The sequence below is a fragment of the Schistocerca gregaria genome, chromosome 3, assembly GCF_023897955.1.
Source record: "Schistocerca gregaria isolate iqSchGreg1 chromosome 3, iqSchGreg1.2, whole genome shotgun sequence".
Taxonomy (NCBI): domain Eukaryota; kingdom Metazoa; phylum Arthropoda; class Insecta; order Orthoptera; family Acrididae; genus Schistocerca; species Schistocerca gregaria.
This window is the reverse complement of record NC_064922.1, coordinates 695,568,764-695,592,814: the sequence shown is the minus strand read 5'-3', so window position 1 is coordinate 695,592,814 and position 24,051 is coordinate 695,568,764. Positions and strand designations below refer to the sequence as shown.

Here is a 24,051-nt window from a genome sequence, read left to right as displayed (position 1 = left end):
TCGGTACTTGTATACGCGCAGCGGAGCCGCGCTGTGTTCCATGTACGCTGCAGAAACACCCTCGAACAGGAACTCTTTCTCGAACAGTCCACGGGTGTACTGCCGGTCCATAGTGTCTAACGGGCACAATATTTCAGCGACCAAACATGTTGCCACCGTCAGGTGCGCTGACGTACTGAACTCCTGAGGGCGGGCGGCCGTCCTAAATCTCCTTCTCCCGCGAGGCGTTCTCTCTGCGGTCCGCACCCGCGGCCGCGCGTCGGCGGTCTCTGAGAGGCTGGGGTAGGCGTCTGTGGTGGCGTCGGAACTCTTTGATAGTCCCCTATAAAACTAAAAATGTAAGGTAATGAACATGAGCAGCAAACCTGAAAGCGATTTGCCGAAATCAATTTTGTTATTATAACTGCTCTGCCTGTCCCAGTTAGGGTTCTATCCATTTATTATAGGTAATATGTAGACCTGGCAATTTTTTGTTCAAAAAGTAGTTTGTGTTGTATATCCTCGAACGGCCTAACGTCTTACAAACAGATGAAAAGACTGTCTACTTACGAGTAGGCATTGTCGAGATTTCTTTCGGCGAAAGGATCGTACTCGTCGCCGGTGCTCTTTTCCTTCTTCTTGTCTTCTGCGAGTTTGGCTCTGAAAAATGGAAATGCTACTTGAGTAATTTGGTTCAACGCTTGAAATGGCAAGTAACTACATTCAGTGAATACATATATTTCACTTCCTAGAACAGCTATGCTTAATCTAAATTATTAGACCGCAGTGGAAACGAAAAAGATTGTAGCTTACGTAGAAGAAACGGTGCTGATTGTGATAATGGAATCACCCAGGGGTATTTTCCTTTCCACTGTCATCTGCAAAAATAAAACATAATTTGGTAAGTAATTCTAAAGGATAATTGTGAAAGTAGAACAAATGTAGCGACCGAAAGGCTTATTTCATTAGTCATTAAAATCTGAGCCTCGCGCAATATTGCAGCAATCCAAAACATGATTACAGTAAATCGTGCAAAATCCATAACGGAAGGTTACATATTCACACCATCTCTAACGCGGTCTTCTGGTCCAAGTACACCTGAAAATGCCAAAACGGTACCTCTTTGATCGCATAATCGTGTAGAGTGTGGGGTTTTTGTGTCACCATCTCTCGGCATCACCGAATTATCTTGGTCTAGTCATATGTTACAATAATTAGATTGTTAACGTTTCGGTACAGCTTGACTATCTTTATCAGATAATGCAGCACAGCACATACGCCGTTTGCTTCTGACGAATGGAACAAAATTAGGTACCATTCCAGTCTGCGAGTTGGACTGACACCCGTCTTGTTGGTTCTCTGGCCAGACTAGCAATAAATGGATTCGTTCTGTGGTTTACCTTATTTCCCGAACATGTAAACTGAGAATAGACATTTAAGATATTTCCGGTTAAGATCCTGAATCGCAAAGTATATGAGCGCGCCTTGTGCATAAATGTCCAAATCGAGAATGACTGAATGTCCATCATGGACGAATCCTGCAACGCACAGAACAAGTAAAATAACAAAAAAAGTAAGGTCTTAAGTTTGGAGATACTTTTCTGGCTTATAGTAAACAGCATATTTCCCACGGTAAAAGGGCATACCAACGCCTTGCTACGTCTTAGAAAGGAGTTCACACCTTCCCACTAAGACAGGACAGCGTCATATCCGAGAACATATTTCTTTTGGGCCGACTTTTATGGGTGTTCTTAATATTTGACATTGTGAGGCTGGTATCCTTCTTCTCTCCTGAACAATAGTCTGCCTTGAGTAATAGCACAATGAGTGCCTGTCCTGTGTTGTGTTGCCGTCATTATTACTGACGTACTGCCGAACGAAAGATTGGTAAGGGTTAGCACCCTGTTCACACAGACAGTTGACTCCCCTATAATAGCGCCAAAACGCCATCCGAGTTTTACAATGTCATCAAGAGTAAGAATCATTATCAGCAATGTCATTAGCCTCATTCCATTTTTTCCATTGGTACACACTAACAATGTAGTAATCTGGACTTGTATGTTAGTAGTGTCTCTCTCTGTCGGAGAACCTCAGATGATGGAAATTTCTTCATCTTTCTGGATTCACCCTACTAGTGACTCTCAATTTGTAACTTCGTTAGTTACAGAAACTGTCAGGAAGTTTTGTAGAAACTCTGTGTCAATCCATTGCCAGATGAATGGGGGAGTGCCCTGTTATAGAAGTTGTTTCCCAAACAGTGTAATTATTAATCCGAAATTTTCGTTGTGCTTGGAGTCAATAAGTGGGACACTGAATGGAGATCATCCGTAGAATGACACACACTCTTCAACCTCCCTCGCTTCATACGTTTCCTGGCTGGCAACGTGCAATAAAGAAGGGAGAAAGAAAGTAAACTGAAAAGGGAAGTTTAATTTACCTTGAAATAACAGAATACGTATCTACATCCATTTGTTAGAAATTCCTGTGATTTGAGACGAAAGCATTTAGTTTGAGCTTCTAGAACTGTAGGAAAACAAATACGTCTGTATTTTTTCTACGAATTTTTCCTATACATAACATATTGCTTCCCCTTGTTCCTTTTCATCCACTCAGGGAGGTAAGGGAGAGAATCTCGCAATCACTGACAGCCTGTCCAGAATGCCAGAATGCGTCTGCTAATCGAGAGAACGAATTACATAGCTAGAGCTCACTTCCGGGTCTCGCAAGTTTTGGCTTTGACCATTTCGTCCTGCTTCTTTTCTCGATGGTCTTGTGAAAGTGTAGTTCCGTCAAAGGTGTAATGTGATCTGCAGAAATAAAAAACAATTGCAAAATTTTTGATTTGTTGCGTAACCGCAACTGTGTGACAATCGGCTCAGGTTGTAGAAGTAGGATACTTACTTTGCTGTCAGTGGAGTGTGTATTAGCTACAAGGAAATCTGGTGACAAACTCTCTACGTTACTCAGCATTCATACTTTAATTGCATTATCAACGTCCCGATGTTGTTCGTCTCCCTCCATTGCCCCCCACATTTCACGCGTCGATCACAGCTGTGTGCACAATTGTCGAAGTGTACGTTATCTGCCTTGTTTGGTCAACACTCTGGACTTTATCAGCAGCATTCTACGAGTTCTGTTGGGTTCTTTGACAGCAGTCCTTTCCACACAGTAGTAAATATGAACTGACAGAGATTGAGGGAACTATACAGCCAGATTTTTAACTATTTCCGAATATTCTCGACGGAGACGACGTTTAAGAGTTGCTGGAAGAAAATTCATGATAAAATTTTAACCAGACCACACACGCGATGAGCTATTTTTCGGAGGTTAACTCCCATGTTTTAATGAAACCACAAGAAACCTTCTTTAGTAACAAAAATACGTTAAATGAATATAGTTTCGTTGCACTAAGTCATGAACATTTTGTGACAATACGTCTGCATCCGCTGATCATTTCCAGCAATTTACTTTCTTCTGGCTGCAGGCACAAAAATAAGTTCTCTATCCATACACATTGTCATTTAGCGTGACTAGGTATACATTGTTTAACAGTCTCGTGGTACCCATCGAACAAGAAATGAAAATTACAAGCAGATTGCACTGAAAAATCAAACCATTTATTTCTTCTGACACGTTTAACGTGTTAAGTCATGAGCGCCTCTAGCCTATAATACCATTGTTTTCCGACCTTTATAAGACCAGAGGTAAACACTGATTAGAATGGAGGAAGCTATATCGTGCGAGAACTTTGTAAGCGAATATAATGATAATTACCTGGGGGTGGTCTTGTGAAAACCAGAAAAACAGGCCAGAGCGTGCGACGGTGGTTGGAAATCTAGGTAATGCGTGTTAGCTGCCTATCTATGAACGATGTATTTTGGAAAACATATAAAGCACTGGCTTTCAATGAGGTGTAGAGAAAAGTAAATAACGAAATCAGACAGAAGTCGAATATGGAAGTGACATCACCTTCTCATTTGGTTTGCGTAGAGCTTCTAAGGAAATGACTTGTTAATTATGGAATTCGAGCAGTGGAGGCAACATTCTCTAATATTGTGGAATGCATAATAAAGTATCTACTGTCAGTGTTGATTTAATTATCAGATATTCAATGTACCATGATTTTGCTGATACAATGAGGGTATTATCGCATCGCACTCCATCTTAGTTTGGTATAATTGTTCGTATCTTTCACCATAACAGACAGCTTCTTAGGAACATGAGTAAAATATTTTTTCTCTTTGTTTTTTTCCCTTATCATTTGCAGGTGCTCTCTCCTGTACATGATCGTCAAGTTTCGTTAACATGACCAACTTCCCCATCTGTACACGTTTGCATCGTCTTCCGGGGTATTTACTTCTGTACAATAAGTGTTTAAGGTAACAGCTAATGACGCATTCTGTTCTGTTGTTTCTTCAAAATACTTCAAATATTGGTACGCCAGCAACCCCATAACCGTTCCCATTCCAAATCTCTACATTCCTAAACTCACGCCCCGTCTGTAATAACCTCGGTATTGACGGAACATTGATGTCCAATTTTTCCGTACTTGAACTTCCAAGATCGCGCTTATATGGGTTCAGGGCTATTAGATCTAGCTCAAACTGTCGCAACGGAAGGCACGTCGATGGCATAAACAAATAGCTATATAGTTGTGACGTACTTACTCTGTCGCCAGCGATTAAGCAGCTGGTAGTGGGCCACCTACAATTCATGGAAAGCAAGGACGGAATGGCGTATCCTAGCATTAACAGAAGAAATTTACGTTTACCATTTTCGCCGAAGAAATTTTGCGTATTTCCACTCAAGGATCTATATGCCTATTTATTTGCTTCGCGTAGAGACGTAACTGTCACACCAGCTTACGACTCCGTTGCGCACACTGCCTAAATGGACATAAAGACACTGTGCTTGAAAGAGATTAGTGTGCGACCACAATTGTAGAGGAAACTCATCAGAACACTTCTAACCGCGTACAGCTACAAGAAGTCATCAGCTCTTCCGCGTTGCGTCACTGCGAAAACCTGTTCCGACAGCCGGATGCCACTGAACTTGTCCGACGCTCAATGCGGTGCTCGCTTCATAACAGTCGACACATGATCGACATACGCTACATATCGGCACCAGTTTCTTGTTGTTAATGATCTCAGCGCTCTGTTGTAATACTGAAGACAAAACACTAATGCCAGTGCATGAAGAAACACGACATCTGTCTGAAATTTATTTTTGATTTATAAGACCTGCACTTGGTTTTCTTTTTTTCGAGACCTGTAAGGATCAGTAGCAAAATAGGAGCAGATAAAATTATAGACACAAGAAATGAAGCAGGATGCTGATAACTGGGTAAGAGGAGAGATCCTTTCAGGTGACTGGTGAATTTTGCAAAGCGGGAACGTGTTGCCCACGTGTACCAAATTATGTGGAGACAATATTACAACGTACCTACAGCGTGGAGGCAGTAGCTGCTGTTAGAATGGTAAGAGGAAAGTTTATGGTACTATCAAAGTATTACAACTCTCTCTCTTATTCTCTCTCTCTCTCTCGTTTGTGCATTTCAGTGATAGTGTAACTTTGCATTGTTTATACTACTGGATATGTGCTGTATCAAGTAGTAGTTACTGCAATAGGAAAGAGAGGTAGGCAAAATCTGCCACTTCCACAGTCCTTCCTTTTAACCGGAAAACATACTACTTGCTAAAAGTACGAGACCTATGAACCGAATGATCGTTCTATGAAACAGAACCTGGTCGCATCCCCAGACTCCATAAATTTATGTAGGAAGCCGATTGGAGCTGTTTTTCATCAACGCTGGCTTTCTCTATGAGGAGGGCAGGAAGATTATGTATTAAAAAGGAGAAGGCGCTCAGAGTCGGGGAGGAAATTGACCGTGTCGCTTTCAGAGGAATCTCTGCATTTGCCTCGAGTGATTCAGAGAAACGAGGAGAGAGCTAAATCTGAATGGCTGGACGGGGATCTGAACTGGCCTTTTCCCGAATGCGAGTCCAGGTTCTTACAAACCGCCTCCTGCCACTGCGTCACTTAGTTAAGGACGTAGTTACAACTTAACTGAACGAGAAAGGGACAAAAAACTGAACGTGAAATTTTTAAGAAACCATCCACCCATCTGGTTGGCGTGATGTAGGGAACCCACAGAAAACTAGAATTGTAGTTTCTAGATGGGCATTTCTGGTAAGTGTCTGCTCTGTAGGCAACTATTCGGATTAGCACAGATCTCTGGTAAGTTGGTTTGTAAGCACTTAATGACAGTGCATATTAGATTTCAGTGAAACAAAGTTGGCAGCTGTTTCACCCTTTGTAATGTTTCGTCAGTGCTTTCATTCAGACAGCACATCGTTTTCTAGTTGTTAATAGAGTACTTCTTTAACGACAGCCTATTCGACTAATGACTAACATTCCAGATACCCATTGTTAAGGAGGGAGCTTCATATTTTGTTTCGTTTATCTTCATTATCACAGGTTCTCTGTATGCAAACGGGGTGGTCCCTCAGGCGAGATCACCAGTAAATCTCATCATCTCTGAGTCGTGGTGGTACTCTGTTCATTATAGCCGGAGATTAAACATCAATAAATTATATTGCAGTACCAAACACTGTTTCTTTTATTATTAACTGAGTCACCAGTCTTCTGACTGGTTCCATACGCCCGCCACGAATTCCTCTCCCGTGCCAACTTTTTCATCTCAGAGTAGCAATTACAGCAGACGTCCTCAATTATTCGCTGGATGCAATCCAATATGTCTTCCTCTACAGTTTATACTAGTACCTCGGAAGTTATTCCCTCATGTTTTAACAAAGTAACATAATCCAGTATCTTCTTCTTGCCAGTTTTGTTTTCCGTGTATTCCTTTCCTCGACGATTCTGCGCAGAACCTCCTCATTCCGTGCTTCATCAGTTCACCTAATTTTGAACATTCATCAGTAGCATCACATCTCAGTTGTTTCGATTATCTTCTGCTCCAGTTTTCCCACAGTCCGTGTTTTATTATCATATAATTGTGTGCTCCAAATTCATATTCTCAAAAATTTCTTTCTTAAATTAAGACAAATGTCAGATAACAGCAGACATCTCTTGGCCTGGAATGCCATTCTTGCCAGTGATATTTTCCTTTTGAAGTTTCTTTGCTCCACCAGTCATGCGTTATTTTGCGGCCTAAGTAGCAGAATTCCTGAACTTCATCTACTTCGTGACCATCAATCTTGATGTCAAATTTCTCATAGTTTTTATTTCTTCTACTTCTCAATAGTTGCCTCTTCTTCTGTTTAGTCTCAAGCCATATTCTGTACTCATTAGACTGTTCACTCCATTCACCAGATTTTGTAATTCTTCTTCTTTCTCTGAGAATAGCAATGTCATTAGCTAATCTTATCACTGATATCCTTTCACCGCGTATTTTAATTCCCCACTTTAACCTTTCTTTTATTTCCGTCATTACTTCTTCGCTGTGTAAATTGAACAATAGTGCCTTACACCTTTTTTAATCCGAGCACTTCGGTCTTTGTCTCCCAATCTTACTATTCTTTCCTGTTTCTTGTACAAGTTCTATATCACCCGTCTCTCCCTACAGCTTACCAATATTTTTCTCAGAATTTCGAACAACTTGCCCCATTTGACATTGTCGAATGCTTTTCCCAGGTCGGCAAATCCTATCAAGGCGTTTTGATTTTTCTTTAGCGGCAAAATTTGTAAATTCGTCGTACGTTTCTAGGGGACCAAATTGCTGAAGTCATCGGTCGCTAGGCTTACACACTACTTAATCTAGCATAAACTAATTTAAGTTAAGGACAACACACACGCCGACGCCCACCTCCGACGGAGGCAGCCGTGCGAACGGTGGCAAGGCGCCCTAGACCGCGTGGCTACCGTTCATTGGGATTTTTCTTTAGTCTTGCCTCCATTATCAGCGTCAGAACTGCCTCTCTGTTGTCTTTACCTATCCTAAAGCCAAACTGATCGCATCTAACACATCTTCAATTTTCCTTTCCATTCTCCTGTACATTATTCTTGCCAGCAAATTAGATGCATGAGCTGTTAAGCTGATTGTACGATAATTGTCGCACTTATCAGCTCTTGCAGTCTTCGAAATCGTGATGATATTTTTCCGAAAATCAGATGGTATACCGCCATACTCATACATTCTACACACCATCGTGAACAGTTGTGATGTTGCCAGTTCCCCCTAATGATTTTAGAAATTCTGATGGAATGTTATCTGTCCCTTCTGCGTTAAGTCCTCCAAAGCTCTCTTAATTTCTGGTTCTAATACTGGATCCCCTATCTCTTTTATATCGACTCCTGTTTCTTCTTCTATCGCACGAAACAGACGAATCTTCCCCCTCACAGAGACCTTCAGTGTACTCTTTCTACCTATCCGCTCTCTCCTCTGCATTTAATAGCGGAATTCCCGTTGCACTGTTAATGTTACCAACCTTGTTTCTAATTTCAGCGAAGGTTGTTTTGACTTTTCTATATGCTGAGTCAGACCTTCCGACAGTAATTTCCTTTTCGATTTCTTCATATTTTCATTGCAGCCATTTCTCCTTACCTTCTCCGCACTTCATATTTATTTCGTTCCTGAGCGACTTCTATTTGTGAATTCCTGAATTTCTATGAACATTTCTGTACTTCTTTCTTTCATCGATCAGCTGAACTATTTCTTCCGTTACCCATGTCTTCTTTGGAGTACCTTCTTTGTACCTATTTATTTCTTTCCAAGATTCGTGATTTCTCTGTTTTGAGATGTCAATTCCTCTTCAACTGAACTCCCTAGTGAGCAACTCATTATCGCAGACTCCATAGTTTTGCAGAACTTTAAGCATATTTCTTCATTCCGTAGTACTTCCGCATTCCACTTTTTGCGTATTCATTCTTCCTGACTAGTCTCTTAAACTTCAACCTACTCTTTGTCACTTCCACATTGTGATCTGAGTCTATATCTGCTCCTGGGTACGCCTTACAATCAAACATCTGATTTTGGTATCTCTGCCTACGGTGTAATCTAACTGAAATCTTGTCGTATCTCCCGGCCTACTCCAAATACAACCCCTCCTTTTATGAATCATAAAAAGAGTATTCTCTGTTACTAGCTGAAGTTTATTCCAGAACTCATTACTAGTACCAAGGTGATATTCTCCTGTGATCGTTTCTTCCGCTCCTTGCCCTACAACCACATCGCAGTCCCCCATGATTTAGATTTTCATTTTCCGTTACATACTGAATTACCCTTTCAGTATCCACACACACTTTCCCTATCTTTTCATGTTCTGCTTGCGACGTCGGCATGTATACCTGAACTATCGTCGTCGGTGTTGGTTTACTGCCGACTCTGATAAGAGCAGCCTGTTACTCAACTGTTCACAGTAACACACTCTCTGCCCTACCTTCTTATTACTAACGAATCCTATTGCCATTATACCATTTTCTGCTGCTGTTGATATTACCCTATCCTCATGCTGCTTCATACTGCGTTACTCAACATATCCGTTGATTGTCAGAGGAGCATCGTGGCTGTCTGTAGTGACGCTGGAAGGCTCATAGTCGTTTGGCAATGTAACACATGTATTACGTCATGCTTTAAAATGTACATTTATTCAAAACAACTGGCATTCATATTACAATTTCATCAGTGACCGTGTGCTGGATTAATTCATTTCGCTCTACTGATCTCGTCGTCGATGGGTTGTTAAATAATTAATTTCCTTATTTTCGATGACTGCAACAAAATCGGTGCAGTAACACTATTCACACACAGCCATTTGTGGATAAGCTCTTTGGCCCTAAAAGCACAATATCTTCGTTTAAAGTAAACACTTAAGTACTGAATGTATGCTGTCTAGTAACATGTCACAAATGAAGAGGTACTTACATGTTTCCTTATTGTTAAATGATTACAATTATACAACAATAGTAGAAGCACACAGTGTTTCAGAAAGAAGGTGCGTATTATAAAGTATTACGTTGCCTAGCTACCGGCTCGATTATTAAAGGAATGGATACATACTGTAGTTTATACTCACTACCGCTGGATGGTGGTTGCCTTCTGTTTGCTTGGTTAGCATCACATATCGCAAAGTGGCTACTCCACAGCCAAAATCATTTTGTGTTCTCGAGTTTGTGAAGTGTAATTTCCTGATGACAGTGCAAAGACGTTTCAGACTGAGGTCCAAACTGAGTCTCCGAATGGTTGGAACATTCGCAGATGGTATCGACAGCTTGTAAATATACTATATGTATGTGAAACAAGGAGTCCTGACCTCACTCATGTTTCCGACGAAAATGTAGCAGAATTCTAACCACTTTCCGGGTACTCCCACGTAATCAACTCGTCGTGCCAATCTGGAGTTACAACTGTCTGCAACAACGGTTTGGCTTGTTTTGGAACATTGGTCGGTTATGAAGCCGTACAAGTCAGAGCTGCTACAGACTCTACGGCATGACGACAAACGCAAATGTGTGGCATTTTTTGACGTGCTTCAGAAAATTATTGACAACCCTTTCGCACAACACATCGTGTTCAGTGATGAAGCGACTTTCAACATGAGTGGGTAAGTAAACAAACACAAAGTTCGGATTTTGGGGCGTAGGGAACCCACATGCACACACTGAAGGTGCACGAGATAAACCCAAAGGTCAATTTTTTTGTAATATCCCACTCATATATTTAGGGACGGCTCTTCTTTGATGGAAACACAGTTAACCGCCAGTAGCATTTTGCTGTGTTAGAAAAGTGGTTGTTCACGAGGCTAAACGGGGACGACTTCATTTTTCAACAATATGGGGCACTCCCTCGCCAGAGTCGCCGAGTGCTTGAATATATGATTGAAACTCTACCCAACCGTTGGGCTGGTCGCCAAACAGCCAGCGATTTGGCACTTCTCAGCTGGTCGTCAAGGTCCTCGGATTTGACGTCTGTGATGGTTCAAATGGCTCTGAGCACTATGGGACTTAACCTCTCAAGTCATCAGTCCCCTGGCAATTAGAACTACTTAAACCTAACTAACCTAAGGACATGACACACATCCATGCACGAGGCAGGATTCGAACCTGCGACCGTAGCAGTCCAGCAGTTCCAGACTGTAGCACCTAGAACCGCTCGGCCACCCCTGACGTATGTGATCTCTTCTTGTGAGGTGTTATTAAGGATAACATTTATTCACCAACACAACCATGGAAACTACAAGATATGAAATAGCGGATCTACTGTCATAACGCCAGTAACGGTGGACATGCGTACCCGAGTGTGGTAGGAATTCGATTATCGAATGGCTCATCTCGCTGGTGGAGGATATATTGAATATCTGTAATCTAAACTTGAGATATTTCTAAATATGTTCTCCAAGTTGCGTAGTTTTATGTCCTAGAGTTTATTAAATGTATGTGTTCGAAATACTCTTTATGAAACACCCAGTACTTTAACTGAAATTTCTATTGCAGTGCTGGATTTAGGTACTGCTAGAGTTCTACGACTCTTAAATCCACTTCGGCTGTGTATTAAAGACAAATGAGAGAGAGTGGCTCTAAATTCTCTTTCGACAGTGACGTTTAGCTCTGCTGAGCCGTTCCTACCTCCAGAGGTAAGGGACTATCGGCGTGCCGGGACGGCGAGTGAGTGGAGGGCGACATGCGGACGTTGTCTCTTGCAGGCGCCAGCAGGTGTGCAGAAGAACCGTCGCTCGCGATGCCTGGGGACTGACTGCCGGGCGGTGAAAGTCACTGGCGGGTTATTACCGGAGGACGACCAGTCCCACAGCCGGTTCTGCGCGCATCCTCCTCCCTCTCCCCGCCGCGTCATCGCTGACGCACTCCGTCCGTTATTATTAATTCTACGGAATTCAGTGGATTGCTTAGCGAAGCATCTGTTCTCGGATGGAAAAACCCCAAAGTGAACACATTTCCGACCTGCAAGGTGCCTCTAAGAGATTCTATGAATGGTTCGATCGTAAATCACATGTCCGAGTATAATGACTTTTCTGGAGACTCGAAATCTACTCTGTAGGAATCAGCATGGGTTTCGAAAAAGACGGTCGTGTGAAACCCAGCTCACGCTATTCGTCCACGAGACTCAGAGGGCCTTAGACACGGGTTCACAGGTAGATGCCGTGTTTCTCGACTTCCGCAAGGCGTTCGATACAGTTCCCCACAGTCGTCTAATGAACAAAGTAAGAGCATATGGACTATCAGACCAGTTGTGTGATTGGATTGAGGAGTTCCTAGATAACAGAACGCAGCATGTCATTCTCAATGGAGAGAAGTCTTCCGAAGTAAGAGTGATTTCGGGTGTGCCGCAGGGGAGTGTCATAGGACCGTTGCTACTCACAATATACATAAATGATCTGGTGGTTGACATCGGAAGTTCACTGAAGCTTTTTGCAGATGATGCTGTGGTATATGGAGAGTTTGTAACAATGGAAAATTTTACTGAAATGCTGGAGGATCTGCAGTGAATTGACGCATGGTGCAGGGAATGGCAATTGAATCTCAATGTAGACAAGTGTAATGTGCTACGAATACATAGAAAGATAGATCCCTTATCATTTAGCTACAAAATAGCTGGTCAGCAACTGGAAGCAGTTAATTCCATAAATTATCTGGGAGTAGGCATTAGGAGTGATTTAAAATCGAATGATCATATAAAGTTGATCGTCGGTAAAGCAGATGCCAGACAGATTCATTGGAAGAATCCTAAGGAAATGCAATCCGAAAACAAAGGAAGTAGGTTACAGTACGCTTGTTCGCCCACTGCTTGAATACTGCTCAGCAGTGTGGGATCCGTACCAGATAGGGTTGATAGAAGAGATAGAGAAGATCCAATGGAGAGCAGCGCGCTTCGTTACAGGATCATTTAGTAATCGCGAAAGCGTTACGGAGATGATAGATAAACTCCAGTGGAAGACTCTGCAGGAGAGACGCTCAGTGGCTCGGTACGGGCTTTTGTTAAAGTTTCAAGTACATACCTTCACAGAAGAGTCAGTATATTGCTCCCTCCTACGTACATCTCGCGAAGAGACCATGAGGATAAAATCAGAGAGATTAGAGCCCACACAGAATCATACCGACAATCCTTCTTTCCACGAACAATACGAGACTGGAATAGAAGGGAGAACCGATAGAGGTACTCAGGGTACCCTCCGCCACACACCGTCAGGTGGCTTGCGGAGTGTGGATGTAGATGTAGATGTAGAAATGGTAGAGAAACTTCAAACACGTAGCACTGAACCACATTTGGTACGTACTAGGTGTGAAGGTTTCTGTCGTACTGTTAACGGTGACAGACGTACGGGTTTTAAGTGTAAGCGCATGGAACACAGCACATGAGTGTAAAAATATGTTTATGATGAGTCCAAGAGATTTCCTCAAGGAAATGATTTATAAAGATCAGCGATATCGAGATAAGTGCAACAGACATTGATTTAAAATCGGAGTGTGTCCCTGTTTTTGTTATAGAAGGGATTGATGACTGTGAAGGATATTGCTGACGCAATCATTTAAACGTAGACCTAATTTGATATAATATAGTTCAGTTCTCGATTTGTGTCACACAGCGATAGATAGCAGATGATAATTAATGACGCTGGAAATAAGTTAATTGGTATATGGCACCGAAATCCACCTTTCCTGCAAACCGTGACGTTAGGGAATGACGGCTGGTGCTTCCATGTCGATCCCCAGTAGGACAAAGAAACCAAAATAAAGAAGAAGTGAAAAGATGTATCAAATGTGTGTTCATGGACGTGCGGTATCAGTGACACTATGAGTAGTAAAATAAGTCACTGCTGACAGTTTACAGCGAATTTATAGGTTTTCCAAAAGTATATAGTCAGAAATGTAGAGTACTTTGGGGGGTGAATAAAGGCATTTTGTTTGTATCTCGTTTCCTTTGTCTTTTCATTCCATTTACTACACTCGTAAAAACAAGCAGTTCAAAAAAGTTAAGGTTTTCGTGGCCACTTGTTGACAATCTGCCTAATGGCTTCTGTCTCGGGTTCTTTCGCCGACGTTCATCTGATGATTTTACTGACGTTTCGCCAGCTGGCATTGTCAAAGCTTCACCCTCCATTGCCGGTGGTGAACTGGAGCCGAGCTTGCGGAAGGCAGACGGTATGTACCTGGCGCGCCAACGTCCGAGGGCTTCTCCGCGGTCATTTACGGTGCGGTTCTCCTGTTGCTACCTGCGACGGTCGTTCTCTGCAGTACGGGAAGCCAGGATCCGTTTTCCTTAATGCTTTCCTCTTTCTTGTTGAAGATGTTCGCGTGTTCTTGTATTTCTACAGCTTCTCTGAACAAGCGGGTATGATAGTGCCAAGTGAGAAGCGTCTCAGCGACAGTCGGCGCGCGACCGCAGGCGGGATTTAAGATGGCAGCCCGCCCTCAGGAGCTCGGTTCGTCAGCGCATCTGACGATGGCGACATGTCTGATCGCCGAAATATTGTGCCCATTGGACACTATGGATCGGCAGTACATCAGTGGACTGTTCGAACAAGAAATACGCCAGGAGAAACTGGAGAACCACATGCCTGGGAAAGATTTAAAAGGGCTATCTACGGACGACGTGACCCACAAGCCACTCTGAGGGATCTACGCTGAATCGCCATTGAGGAGTGGAACAAACTGGATCAACAGTGCCCTGATGAACTTGTGGATAGTATGCATTCAAGAGGACTGCTACTGAGTTTTAGAGGTACCAGTGTCTATATCAGTGTGGACCACAGGCAATGCGTGGTTTTCAAGAGCAATAAAAATTGCGTAAATGATGTTTATATTGATACCTATTCCAGTTTTCTGTACGAGTTCCGGAACTCTCGGAACCGAGGTGATCGAAAACTTCTTTTGATATGTGTATAAAAACAGCCATGTCTCCCTGATTCAGTGACATAAGCTACAGCTTATTCATTAGGATATACTTCCGAATAAGTGTATAACTGCAGAGTATTTCGCTGATGGCAAGAGCATGTAAACACATATTTCATGCAAGAGAAGCATTTAGTTCCATTGTTGTCTGTTCTTATTGCGATATGCAGTTTCCTTGACATGTAACGAATTGTGTGGAGTCTAATGGTTCCCTCATTCTTACGCTTCATTCGACTTCCCAATACACTACTATTTTTGTAAATGTAATGACTTTGCTACAAAAGCGAGTGTGTTAAGAGTCTTACCGTTTCCGGCTCCAATGTAGGGGCAATTGTGTAACTGATTTCTTCTGTGTTGGAAAATAGTTTTGCTGACCTCGATGTGGTTTTCCCTTAAGCTGCACTTGTAGTGGCTTGTTTGTTACTTTAAAGATGTAGGTTCTGCGTCCCACAAAAGTTTCCTACGCACCACATTCACTTCACGTTGTTGAGCAGCTATACGAGATCTTCCTGCAACTGGTCAGGTTTTCTGCTGTTTACTAGCTTTTTTTGTTCTTAAAAGGAAACGACATTCTTCAGCAAATTTCTGTAGGTTACAAGAGAATCGTAAATAAATTCCTAGGAAACTAAAGAGAGAGAAATGTGGTGTCATTATTTTGGTCGGTGTGATAAAAATCAACATAGACGATACTACTCGCGCCCATCCGATGTCGTATTCAGAAAAGTAGCTTTATATCCGCTTGGAGCGTTGTTATCGCAGTATACTACAAAAAAACACCAGGAGTCTCGTGACAGTAAGTATTATATTATACACATAGTTGTGAGCGGTAATATTATTTTTCAAGTGCAATCAGTCAGTGCAGTCTATGTTGTCTTACAGAACGCACTTTATAATAAATCCTCGGGAAGATTTTTGTTGTATTTTACACCGATAGTATGTTTTACGTTACCTCTGCTTTTGAAGTACCCAGCAGTTGTCATCGTAATAATTTCAAGAGGATTAATATGCTTTGATATGAATATTTGATTACAATAATTTTACAAAAGATATTCATAGACGACAGCCATTGGTGCAAATGAGTTTCATCTTAAGACTTTTTACTGTGTTATTAATGTCGTATTCAGAAAAGTAGCTTTATATCCGCTTGGAGCGTTGTTATCGCAGTATACTACAAAAAAACACCAGGAGTCTCGTGACAGTAAGTATTATATTATACACATAGTTGTGAGCGGTAATATTATTTTTCAAGTGCAATCAGTCAGTGCAGTCTATGTTGTCTTACAGAACGCACTTTATAATAAATCCTCGGGAAGATTTTTGTTGTATTTTACACCGATAGTATGTTTTACGTTACCTCTGCTTTTGAAGTACCCAGCAGTTGTCATCGTAATAATTTCAAGAGGATTAATATGCTTTGATATGAATATTTGATTACAATAATTTTACAAAAGATATTCATAGACGACAGCCATTGGTGCGAATGAGTTTCATCTTAAGACTCTTTACTGTGTTATTAATGTACTTATAAAACGGAGGAACATTTGAGTTGCTAGTGTCCGTTAGCACCACAATAAAAACATTATACATCTCATTCTTCCAAAGCCACAAGCTTAAGTGTTACTAGTCTGTTAGGCATAGAGCCACATAAAAATGTAATTGTTGTGACATAGCAATGCATTTGTCTTCTGGTCAAAAACAATGGAGATGTATAAGGGTTGTAAAATGAAGTGCTGTGGTTTCATAAATCTTAATATGATTTGCTCATTATAGCAAAGGTCAAAATAACTGAGGTAGAAATGAGCGGCAATAACAATAAGCTGTTATTTCAGTTTGCTAAATAGAAGTGATTGCAGCTGACAATTTATCGAATACTTGCAGAAATAACAGTAACAGGATCAAAAGCTGAAGAAAGGTGAGAAATGTTACATAATATGGCAAGTCTTCAAAGTAAGGGAACAAAGTGTGATAAAAACAAGGATGTATCAACCTGTCTTACAAACCTTCGGTTTTTGTTTAAAGACAGTTACTAAAGTGTATGTAGACTGTTCAAAAAGAGTCACAGAGCAAAATAAAAGTATGTTATTAGCATTAACTACGGTTAATCAGGGTTATTTTAATTTCAGATGCTTATTAAAAGAGAAAATAATTCTTCCAAATATGGAGAAGTGTTCCCGTTAACCTCTGATAAACAGCTGAATAGGTGGTAGACAAATTATCCTGTATTAAAGGTACACACGCTCTACGTCACTGAAAACAGTGCACTCTCTTGCAAACATTCATTATCGTGTAGAAAATTTATGACACAAAGCCATTGTCAGACGTCTGTGCACACGCGCTTTTTTTCTGCCGAAAGCCGACGAAAAATGCGAGACCTGCAGGGATAATAATGTGAGAATGTTTACATGTGCATCAGAGGCTAGTCTGCAGACAATAGGCTCTGATACGAAGCTCACCGTCGTACAGTCAGGCACCAGGAGCTGTGGGGTTATCCGTCATGATTTAATGCAGAGGCATACTGCAGGATTTCTTTAGATACTATTGTGAACTCTTGGAAACTACTAGAGTTTTAATTTGTTTTCCATAAAACGGCTGGCTTGACATCGTTCATGAATATGGGTGTAGCACCACAGAAATAAATCAGGAAGAATACACATCCGTCACTTAAATTAAAGCTCTAGCATCCTCGGTAAAGGAATACCTACATGCTCCACATTCCTGTTATCTGCTTAGTCAAATGAAGTCCTGAAAGCTACGTGGCTGTATGACTTCTTCAAAAGTAAATTCTAATCGTAATTCGTCATCCTACAGTAAATAGGTAACTTTGGACAAGAGAGTTCCTCCGGCACAAAATGCTAATATATTACTGTAATATGACCAAATCTCTCAAGAATATTCCACTATGTTACAGTACTGGCTCATCTAGCTTTATGAGCGAGCTTATTTACCTCGTTGAAATTCGTAATCTAAAGTTTTTCATGACACCTAGGAGCTTTCCACTAATTATTCTACGATCACCGCGCTCCTCACTCTCTGTGGGCACTGACTATTTAAAGGTGCGGCACATTTTCTTGACTAAATTACGAAGCTTAAGTTCAAATATTGTGTGGCTCGGAAGTCATAGTAAGATAATTTGTTTTCTATTCCTCATTTGTCTCATGGTAAATACACAGTGCTACCTAGTGTGATAGAGTCGTGAGGTAAAATGGCGACTAGACTTGTGAGGCGCACGGAAGACAAGAGGGGCAGTAGAAGCATCCTTTTCTGGGCCAGTTAAATATTTTAGGCTAAGTCGTTAGTGTAGGACGAAAGAGTTCAGCAAGCGCCCCAGAAGCGTTCTTTAAATACTTCCGTCACAGAGGAAGAAGTGTTTTCATGTTTCTGACAGGTAAACCAGGATCCAAAACTACCTTCATCGGCATATGCATAAATTTCAATATCTTTTACTATTAATTTGATTTGGGTGCATGGTTTTTTTCTAGAAATTTCTAAGTTGTTGTTGAATTCAATAGCAATCATGCAGTCAAAAGGTACTGCTATGACTTCCCAAGCTAAATCCCAGTTTTTCTTAAATGATTTATATACTTAGTAGCTGATTTTCGGAAGTGAACGAACATCAGAGTACGACTGCAGCTTGGTGTAGGTAGCAAACCAGAGCATTAGCTGCATCATATTAAAAATGTAACTGCCATTCAGCCTGAGAATTTTCACGGTAATTTATGAAAGTAAACAGATACAAGTAGAGTATCCTCTTCACAAGTTGTGCTTGCGGCTAATGTTATGGATAAATTATTGTTGTAGAACATGACCTAGGCGGATCTGTAAAATCATGCATTTAGAATCGCTGAACGTATTTTACTTCTGGTCGGCCTATCTACTGTTTTCATGTGGTATTGTGAAAAATCCCGCTATGTTTCCAACTTTTTTGTATCCCTATTTTACTAACAAATTAATATACTGTCCGTATGTCCGTTAATCTCATTCGCGGTACTTTCCTTCCTTGAAGACGTCAAAGAGGCTCATATTTTTAAAATCAATTAAGAAATGAGTGAATAAAATGTCGTCGGGTTTTCAGCCGCATCAAATGACTATAATTACACGATGTTTCGGCTAAACACACCTTGGACATTATGAAGTGGTATGACTGTCAGTGGGCTGCTGATACGCCCCTTATGCAAACTAGCTGCCGGCTGTGGCTTCACTGATGCCCGTGGCGTCGCCGTATATGATGACCTTGCGTACGAAATACCTGCTTTAAGTTAGCGATCGCTAGATCCCATTCCGAACTGAGATGCAAGCCGCCGTCTCCATTAACAGTGTTATCTGTTGTTTTCATTTCAATGGCTTTTTTTTATGTTACACAGTCCCAGAAGTCGTTACTGCGAACCCCGACTCACGTTTCGTCAAAATTTAACTGGCTACTGTTTTCTAAAGCACACCAAGCCAAAGCGGATTCTCAGGGTGGAATATGCGACACAACCTCTCATGCTCATTCTTGCGTGGTTCCACAGTGAGAACTGTTCGTCCAGCGTTAACACCTGCCACATTTCTCAAAGTGCTTTGTAGATCGCAGGTGTCCTGAGGCCCTGCTGCGTCGTTAGCTGGTCTCAGCAGTTGACGGATTTTTGTCGAAGGCCTGAAGACCAATATGATCTTCTGCCTTTTCAGCAGGCGGCTATCTTGCCCGACACGGAGCCACAGAGCGACAAGAAGGCGATTTTCTTTTACTGCTGCTCGTCGATGGTCTTGCTGTGGTTCTTGCTTGAAATCTCTTCACTTTTTTGATGAACGTTATTGCCGTTGTTCCTGAAGACCTTGCTTCGGTAGCTTGTCTCAAGGACCAGATTGCAGCGTCTGATATCATTCTTGCACGATCCACCAGTGTGTTTAACACAGTACGCTATTATGGCGCTGATGATGGCCGATTACGTGCAAGTACAGATTGGTGTGGGTACGTTTTCTATAGACGCTGTGGCTAAGACATCAACTTCGTTTGCCGCGGATGAAGACGTCGAGGAAGGGCAATGCATTGTCTTTTCTGGAAAAACAGGTATAACGTTCATCAAATTAATGAAGTGATTTCAATAGAGAATCACAATAGGAGGCGAGCACTAGTGATGTCACAGTCGGCAGCTAGCATATATAAGGGCGTACCGGCAGTCCACAGGAAGCCATGCAATTTGACAAAGGCCGAGGAGTGCCTGACAGAAAGCTCGAGTAATTGTGATCAGATGACGAAGCTCGAAAACCAAGAATGTTTTATTTATTGTTACCGCTGCCAGACACCGCATTGTTACAATTAAGAAATCAATTACAATAAAATATAAATGGAAAGTAAAAGCAAATAAGCTATCACACGTATCGGAAAGAAGTTCAACGCGGGTAGAAAGACCCTCTGCCAGATGAATAGCAAGCAGTAAGATATCTGAAAGTCGACAGATCCACGGGGACTCGGGCTACCATAAAGAAAATAGTTCTATCACTCGGCCTGTTATTGGTAGGGAACTAGCAAACATTAGATGGTTACGACCCGTCCTGTTAGGTCCTTTCGCGATTGTGTGAGCAGCCACGGTGACAGTGCTGTGTCCCACACGGAGTGAAAGCGGCCTACTTCACGAGTTACGCGCCGATCCTGCCGCTGCCCCTTCCCCGCTCTACACTCTGTTACTCGATGCCAGCTGTTCGCTGTGAAAACACTGTTGCTTCTCACGCACCGATCCTCTTTCACTGTGGAAGATACGTCTCCCCACTTACTGTCGTGTATCCGCCTGTATACGTCTTCTAACGTCACTATCACTCGGCAAGTGCACAATCACCTTCTTCATATCCATCTCTGATGGATAAATGGGATTAATACGATATCGTTTACTCTTCGAGACAAGAAAGATATTCTAGTCCTCTGTTGCGTAACATTTAACTTCACGTAAACATATAATTTGCCAAGCACTAACGTCTAATCAAGATCTTGTTCTGGTTTTAATCTTTCAGTTACCTGGCATCGAAAAATTTTACACTCATCTCCACTTTTTTAAGGTGAATTTCGTCCACTCGCTTGGACACCATCTTGTGAAATTCTTTTGTGCGATCTATACTTTGTTTAGAACCTCGGCCAGCTCTTTGCCTTAGAATGATCCTATTTATTTCCAAAGTAATGAAATTCTTGTAAATGTAGTGACTCCTAACGTGAAACTGTGTTCTGGACATTACTTCGGTGTTCTGGCCACTACACCCTACTACATACATTGAATGAGTGTCTGGAAGTTCCTGTAACAAACAGTACTCCATTTTCGATATCCAGGGACGAACCAGGAATAATTAAAAACTCCACCCTGAGACACCATAGACGACTGTGTACTTCTATTCAAAATAGCGCCACTGTTTTCGATGCAGCAGTCAGTTATATGTCAACGAACACGAGCAATCAGTGTCTCGCATCGATGAAACATTCATTTCCAGCTACTGGTTTCTGAGCCCAAAACGTCATTTAACGATATTCTACCGTGAGTTTACTCGTATTTTTGATCCTACTGTTCGGTGTACCATGTTATGCTTCTTCTAAACCCACGGAATGAGACTGAAGATTTAATTTTTATATAATTAACGAGGTGCTGTAGTAAGAAGTAATGGTTGGGTAAAATTTCTTGTATAGTGAGCGATCAAAAAGTTTCCGTTCGAGGCGCGTGCAGTCGAGAATTAGTATGCCAATCAGGCAAAATGGCCAAGAGCATTGAGGCAGTCATCCCACTGGCACATCACGTTCAAGATACCCGCTTGGTAAGGCACCGTGTTCTGCTGCGTGAAGAATTCCGTAACTGCCCTGCGCTTTCTCGTCCGACAAGCCTTTTTTAAGGGACCGTAGGCGTAATAAACGGACGGGGAGCGATCAGGACTAAAGGGTGAGTGCATCTCACTCGAGTTGGGGTAACTTCTGCGTTAAGGATGTTTGCGATATGGGTACGTGTGCTATCATGAAGCAGCAGCAACCCCTGTGCGCACCATTCCACAATCATGGTTTTCGACGGACAGGGAGCCCCATACACATTCTTCATTGTCCGGTGTTTGTCCTTCGGCAGCCAACAAACGAATTGAAGCGCAGTGGTCCTGTCTGGACGTTTTTGGTATAACGTTGCGATACTGACATTTCCGTATTTACCGCACGCGCGTCGGAAAGACACGAATGACAATGAATTTAGCGTGTAGCATTGTTGGCCGGGAGGCCCCATCTGAGGAAGTTCGGCCGCCGAGTGCAAGAATTATTTCAGTCGACGCCACATTCAGCGACCTGCGTGCCGGTGATCAGGACGAAATGATGATAAGGACAACACAACACCCAGTCCACGAGCGGAGAGAACCTCCGAACCGGCCGGGAATCGAACCCGAGCCCACTAAATGGGAGACAAGCACATGGACACTACACTAATTTTTTGCCTACATGTGGTGAATCGGAATCGCGCTACGTTGCATACACGCCGCAGCAACGCCCTCAGACGGAAACTTTTTGATCGCTCCTTGAAGCATGAAGCGCCTCAAGTTGATGTTGAACTATTGGCTACATGTCTGGGAGAATACATTTTCAGTAGTGCGATATAATAAATGAGGCACGTAAGTACATAACTGGCCAAGCACCAAAAAATGAGAATATGAGTTACAGGTGAAATTCCGCTGTAACGGCCAACGCTAACATATATAACTACACTAGTGCCAAAACAGCGCGAAACAGTATTTGCAGCTGTCACTCTCAAATTACGACATCGATGTTCAAAAACGAGCCATGCCGCTCTGTTTTTTCTTATTGTCTTGGCGCGCACTTGTCTGAATTGTTGACAGTTAAGTAGCTCTATGGTTTGTTTGCAACAATACGACACTACTGAAGTAATTATTACAGATACATAATACAGGATATTGAAAAATGGAAAGGAAAAATGCACCAAAATGGAGGAAGAGGTTAAGGTAGCGCTCAAAGTGAAAGAAAGAAATTACACAGCGAAGGATAGGAATATACCCGAAAAGACAGCACTATGGTTCCAGCTAAAGAGGCTCCCACTCACCAGGTAGGCCTTGATTGCAGTTTTAATTTTTATTAAAAGGGCTAGAATCTGCATAAGTTATGTTTTAATAGTTTAATGCGTTAAATTTGTCATTCAAACGAATTTCTTGTCGACAAAAATCATTGTTCTGATTATGAGGTTCTAGTTAACTACTTGAATGTAATCATTTACTTACCTGCAAATACCTAGGCATGTTGATTTACTGCCAGATTGAGATTTTCACTCTGCAGCGGAGTGTGCGCTGATATGAAACTTCCTGGCAGATTAAAACTGTGTGCCCGACCGAAACTCGAACTCGGGACCTTTGCCTTTCGCGGGCAAGTGCTCTAACATCTGAGCTACCGAAGCACGACTCAAGCCTGGTACTCACAGCTTTACTTCTGCCAGTATCTCGTCTCCTACCTTCCTTTCTTTCAGGAGTGCTAGTTCTGCAAGGTTCGCAGGAGAGCTTCTGTAAAGTTTGGAAGGTAGGAGACGAGATACTGGCAGAAGTAAAGCTGTGAGTACCGGGCGTGAATCGTGCTTCGGTAGCTCAGATGGTAGAGCACTTGCCCGCGAAAGGCATAGGTCCCGAGTTCGAGTCTCGGTCGGGCACACAGTTTTAATCTGCCAGGAAGTTTCATATATATACTGCTTCACTCTTTCAGGTATCCTGTGAATGTCAGTTTAAATGCAGGCACCGGTCATGTGACCACAAACTTGAGTTGTTTAAGGAATTCTACTCACTAAACGATACAGCGAAGCAAAATAACTTTGCAGTGTCTCTCACGTTTGCAAAGTGAAGAGGCGAAGGTCAAAAGTATATGACTATAGTAACGAAATTGTTAAATTGTTTATCTGTCTACTGAGGAAGGTGGAGGACAACTGGTCATACCGAAGACGAAAAACGTAACTATATTTTACACATTTCCTGATGATAAGGCGGAGATATGTAAAGGAACATTTTATCTCGCCTTGACCAAAAGAAGAGTTCAAGCATTAGCAGAGTGATGAGATTTACATGAAGAAAAGCGAGGAAAAATGACAAAACACCTGAAACATATAGAAGGAGATGAAAAGCGGTTTGTTGCTCATATTAACGCCATACTAAGACAAGAAAGCCACTATTCAAGGGTTGGAAAATCGGGTGACAAACAATACTTAAGTCAATACATGACTGTTT

General features: G+C 42.0%; 1 protein-coding gene across 2 annotated transcripts in view; it reads right to left on the bottom strand.

Moving 5' to 3' along the window:
* Window positions 1–24,051, bottom strand: part of LOC126355939 (proton-coupled amino acid transporter-like protein pathetic) — an 85,222-nt gene that overhangs the window by 39,644 nt on the left and 21,527 nt on the right. Inside the window, exons 1-3 of one of the 2 annotated variants that reach the window (XM_050006514.1) lie at window positions 11,563–11,688; window positions 793–857; window positions 550–639 (exon numbers count right to left, since the gene is read on the bottom strand). In XM_050006514.1, the coding sequence (XP_049862471.1) occupies window positions 550–639; window positions 793–857; window positions 11,563–11,619 (212 nt within the window). In that variant the 5' untranslated portion in view covers window positions 11,620–11,688. Of the gene's footprint in view, window positions 1–549; window positions 640–792; window positions 858–11,562; window positions 11,689–24,051 lie in introns of those variants that run through there. The other variant, XM_050006515.1, reaches the window with a different exon arrangement.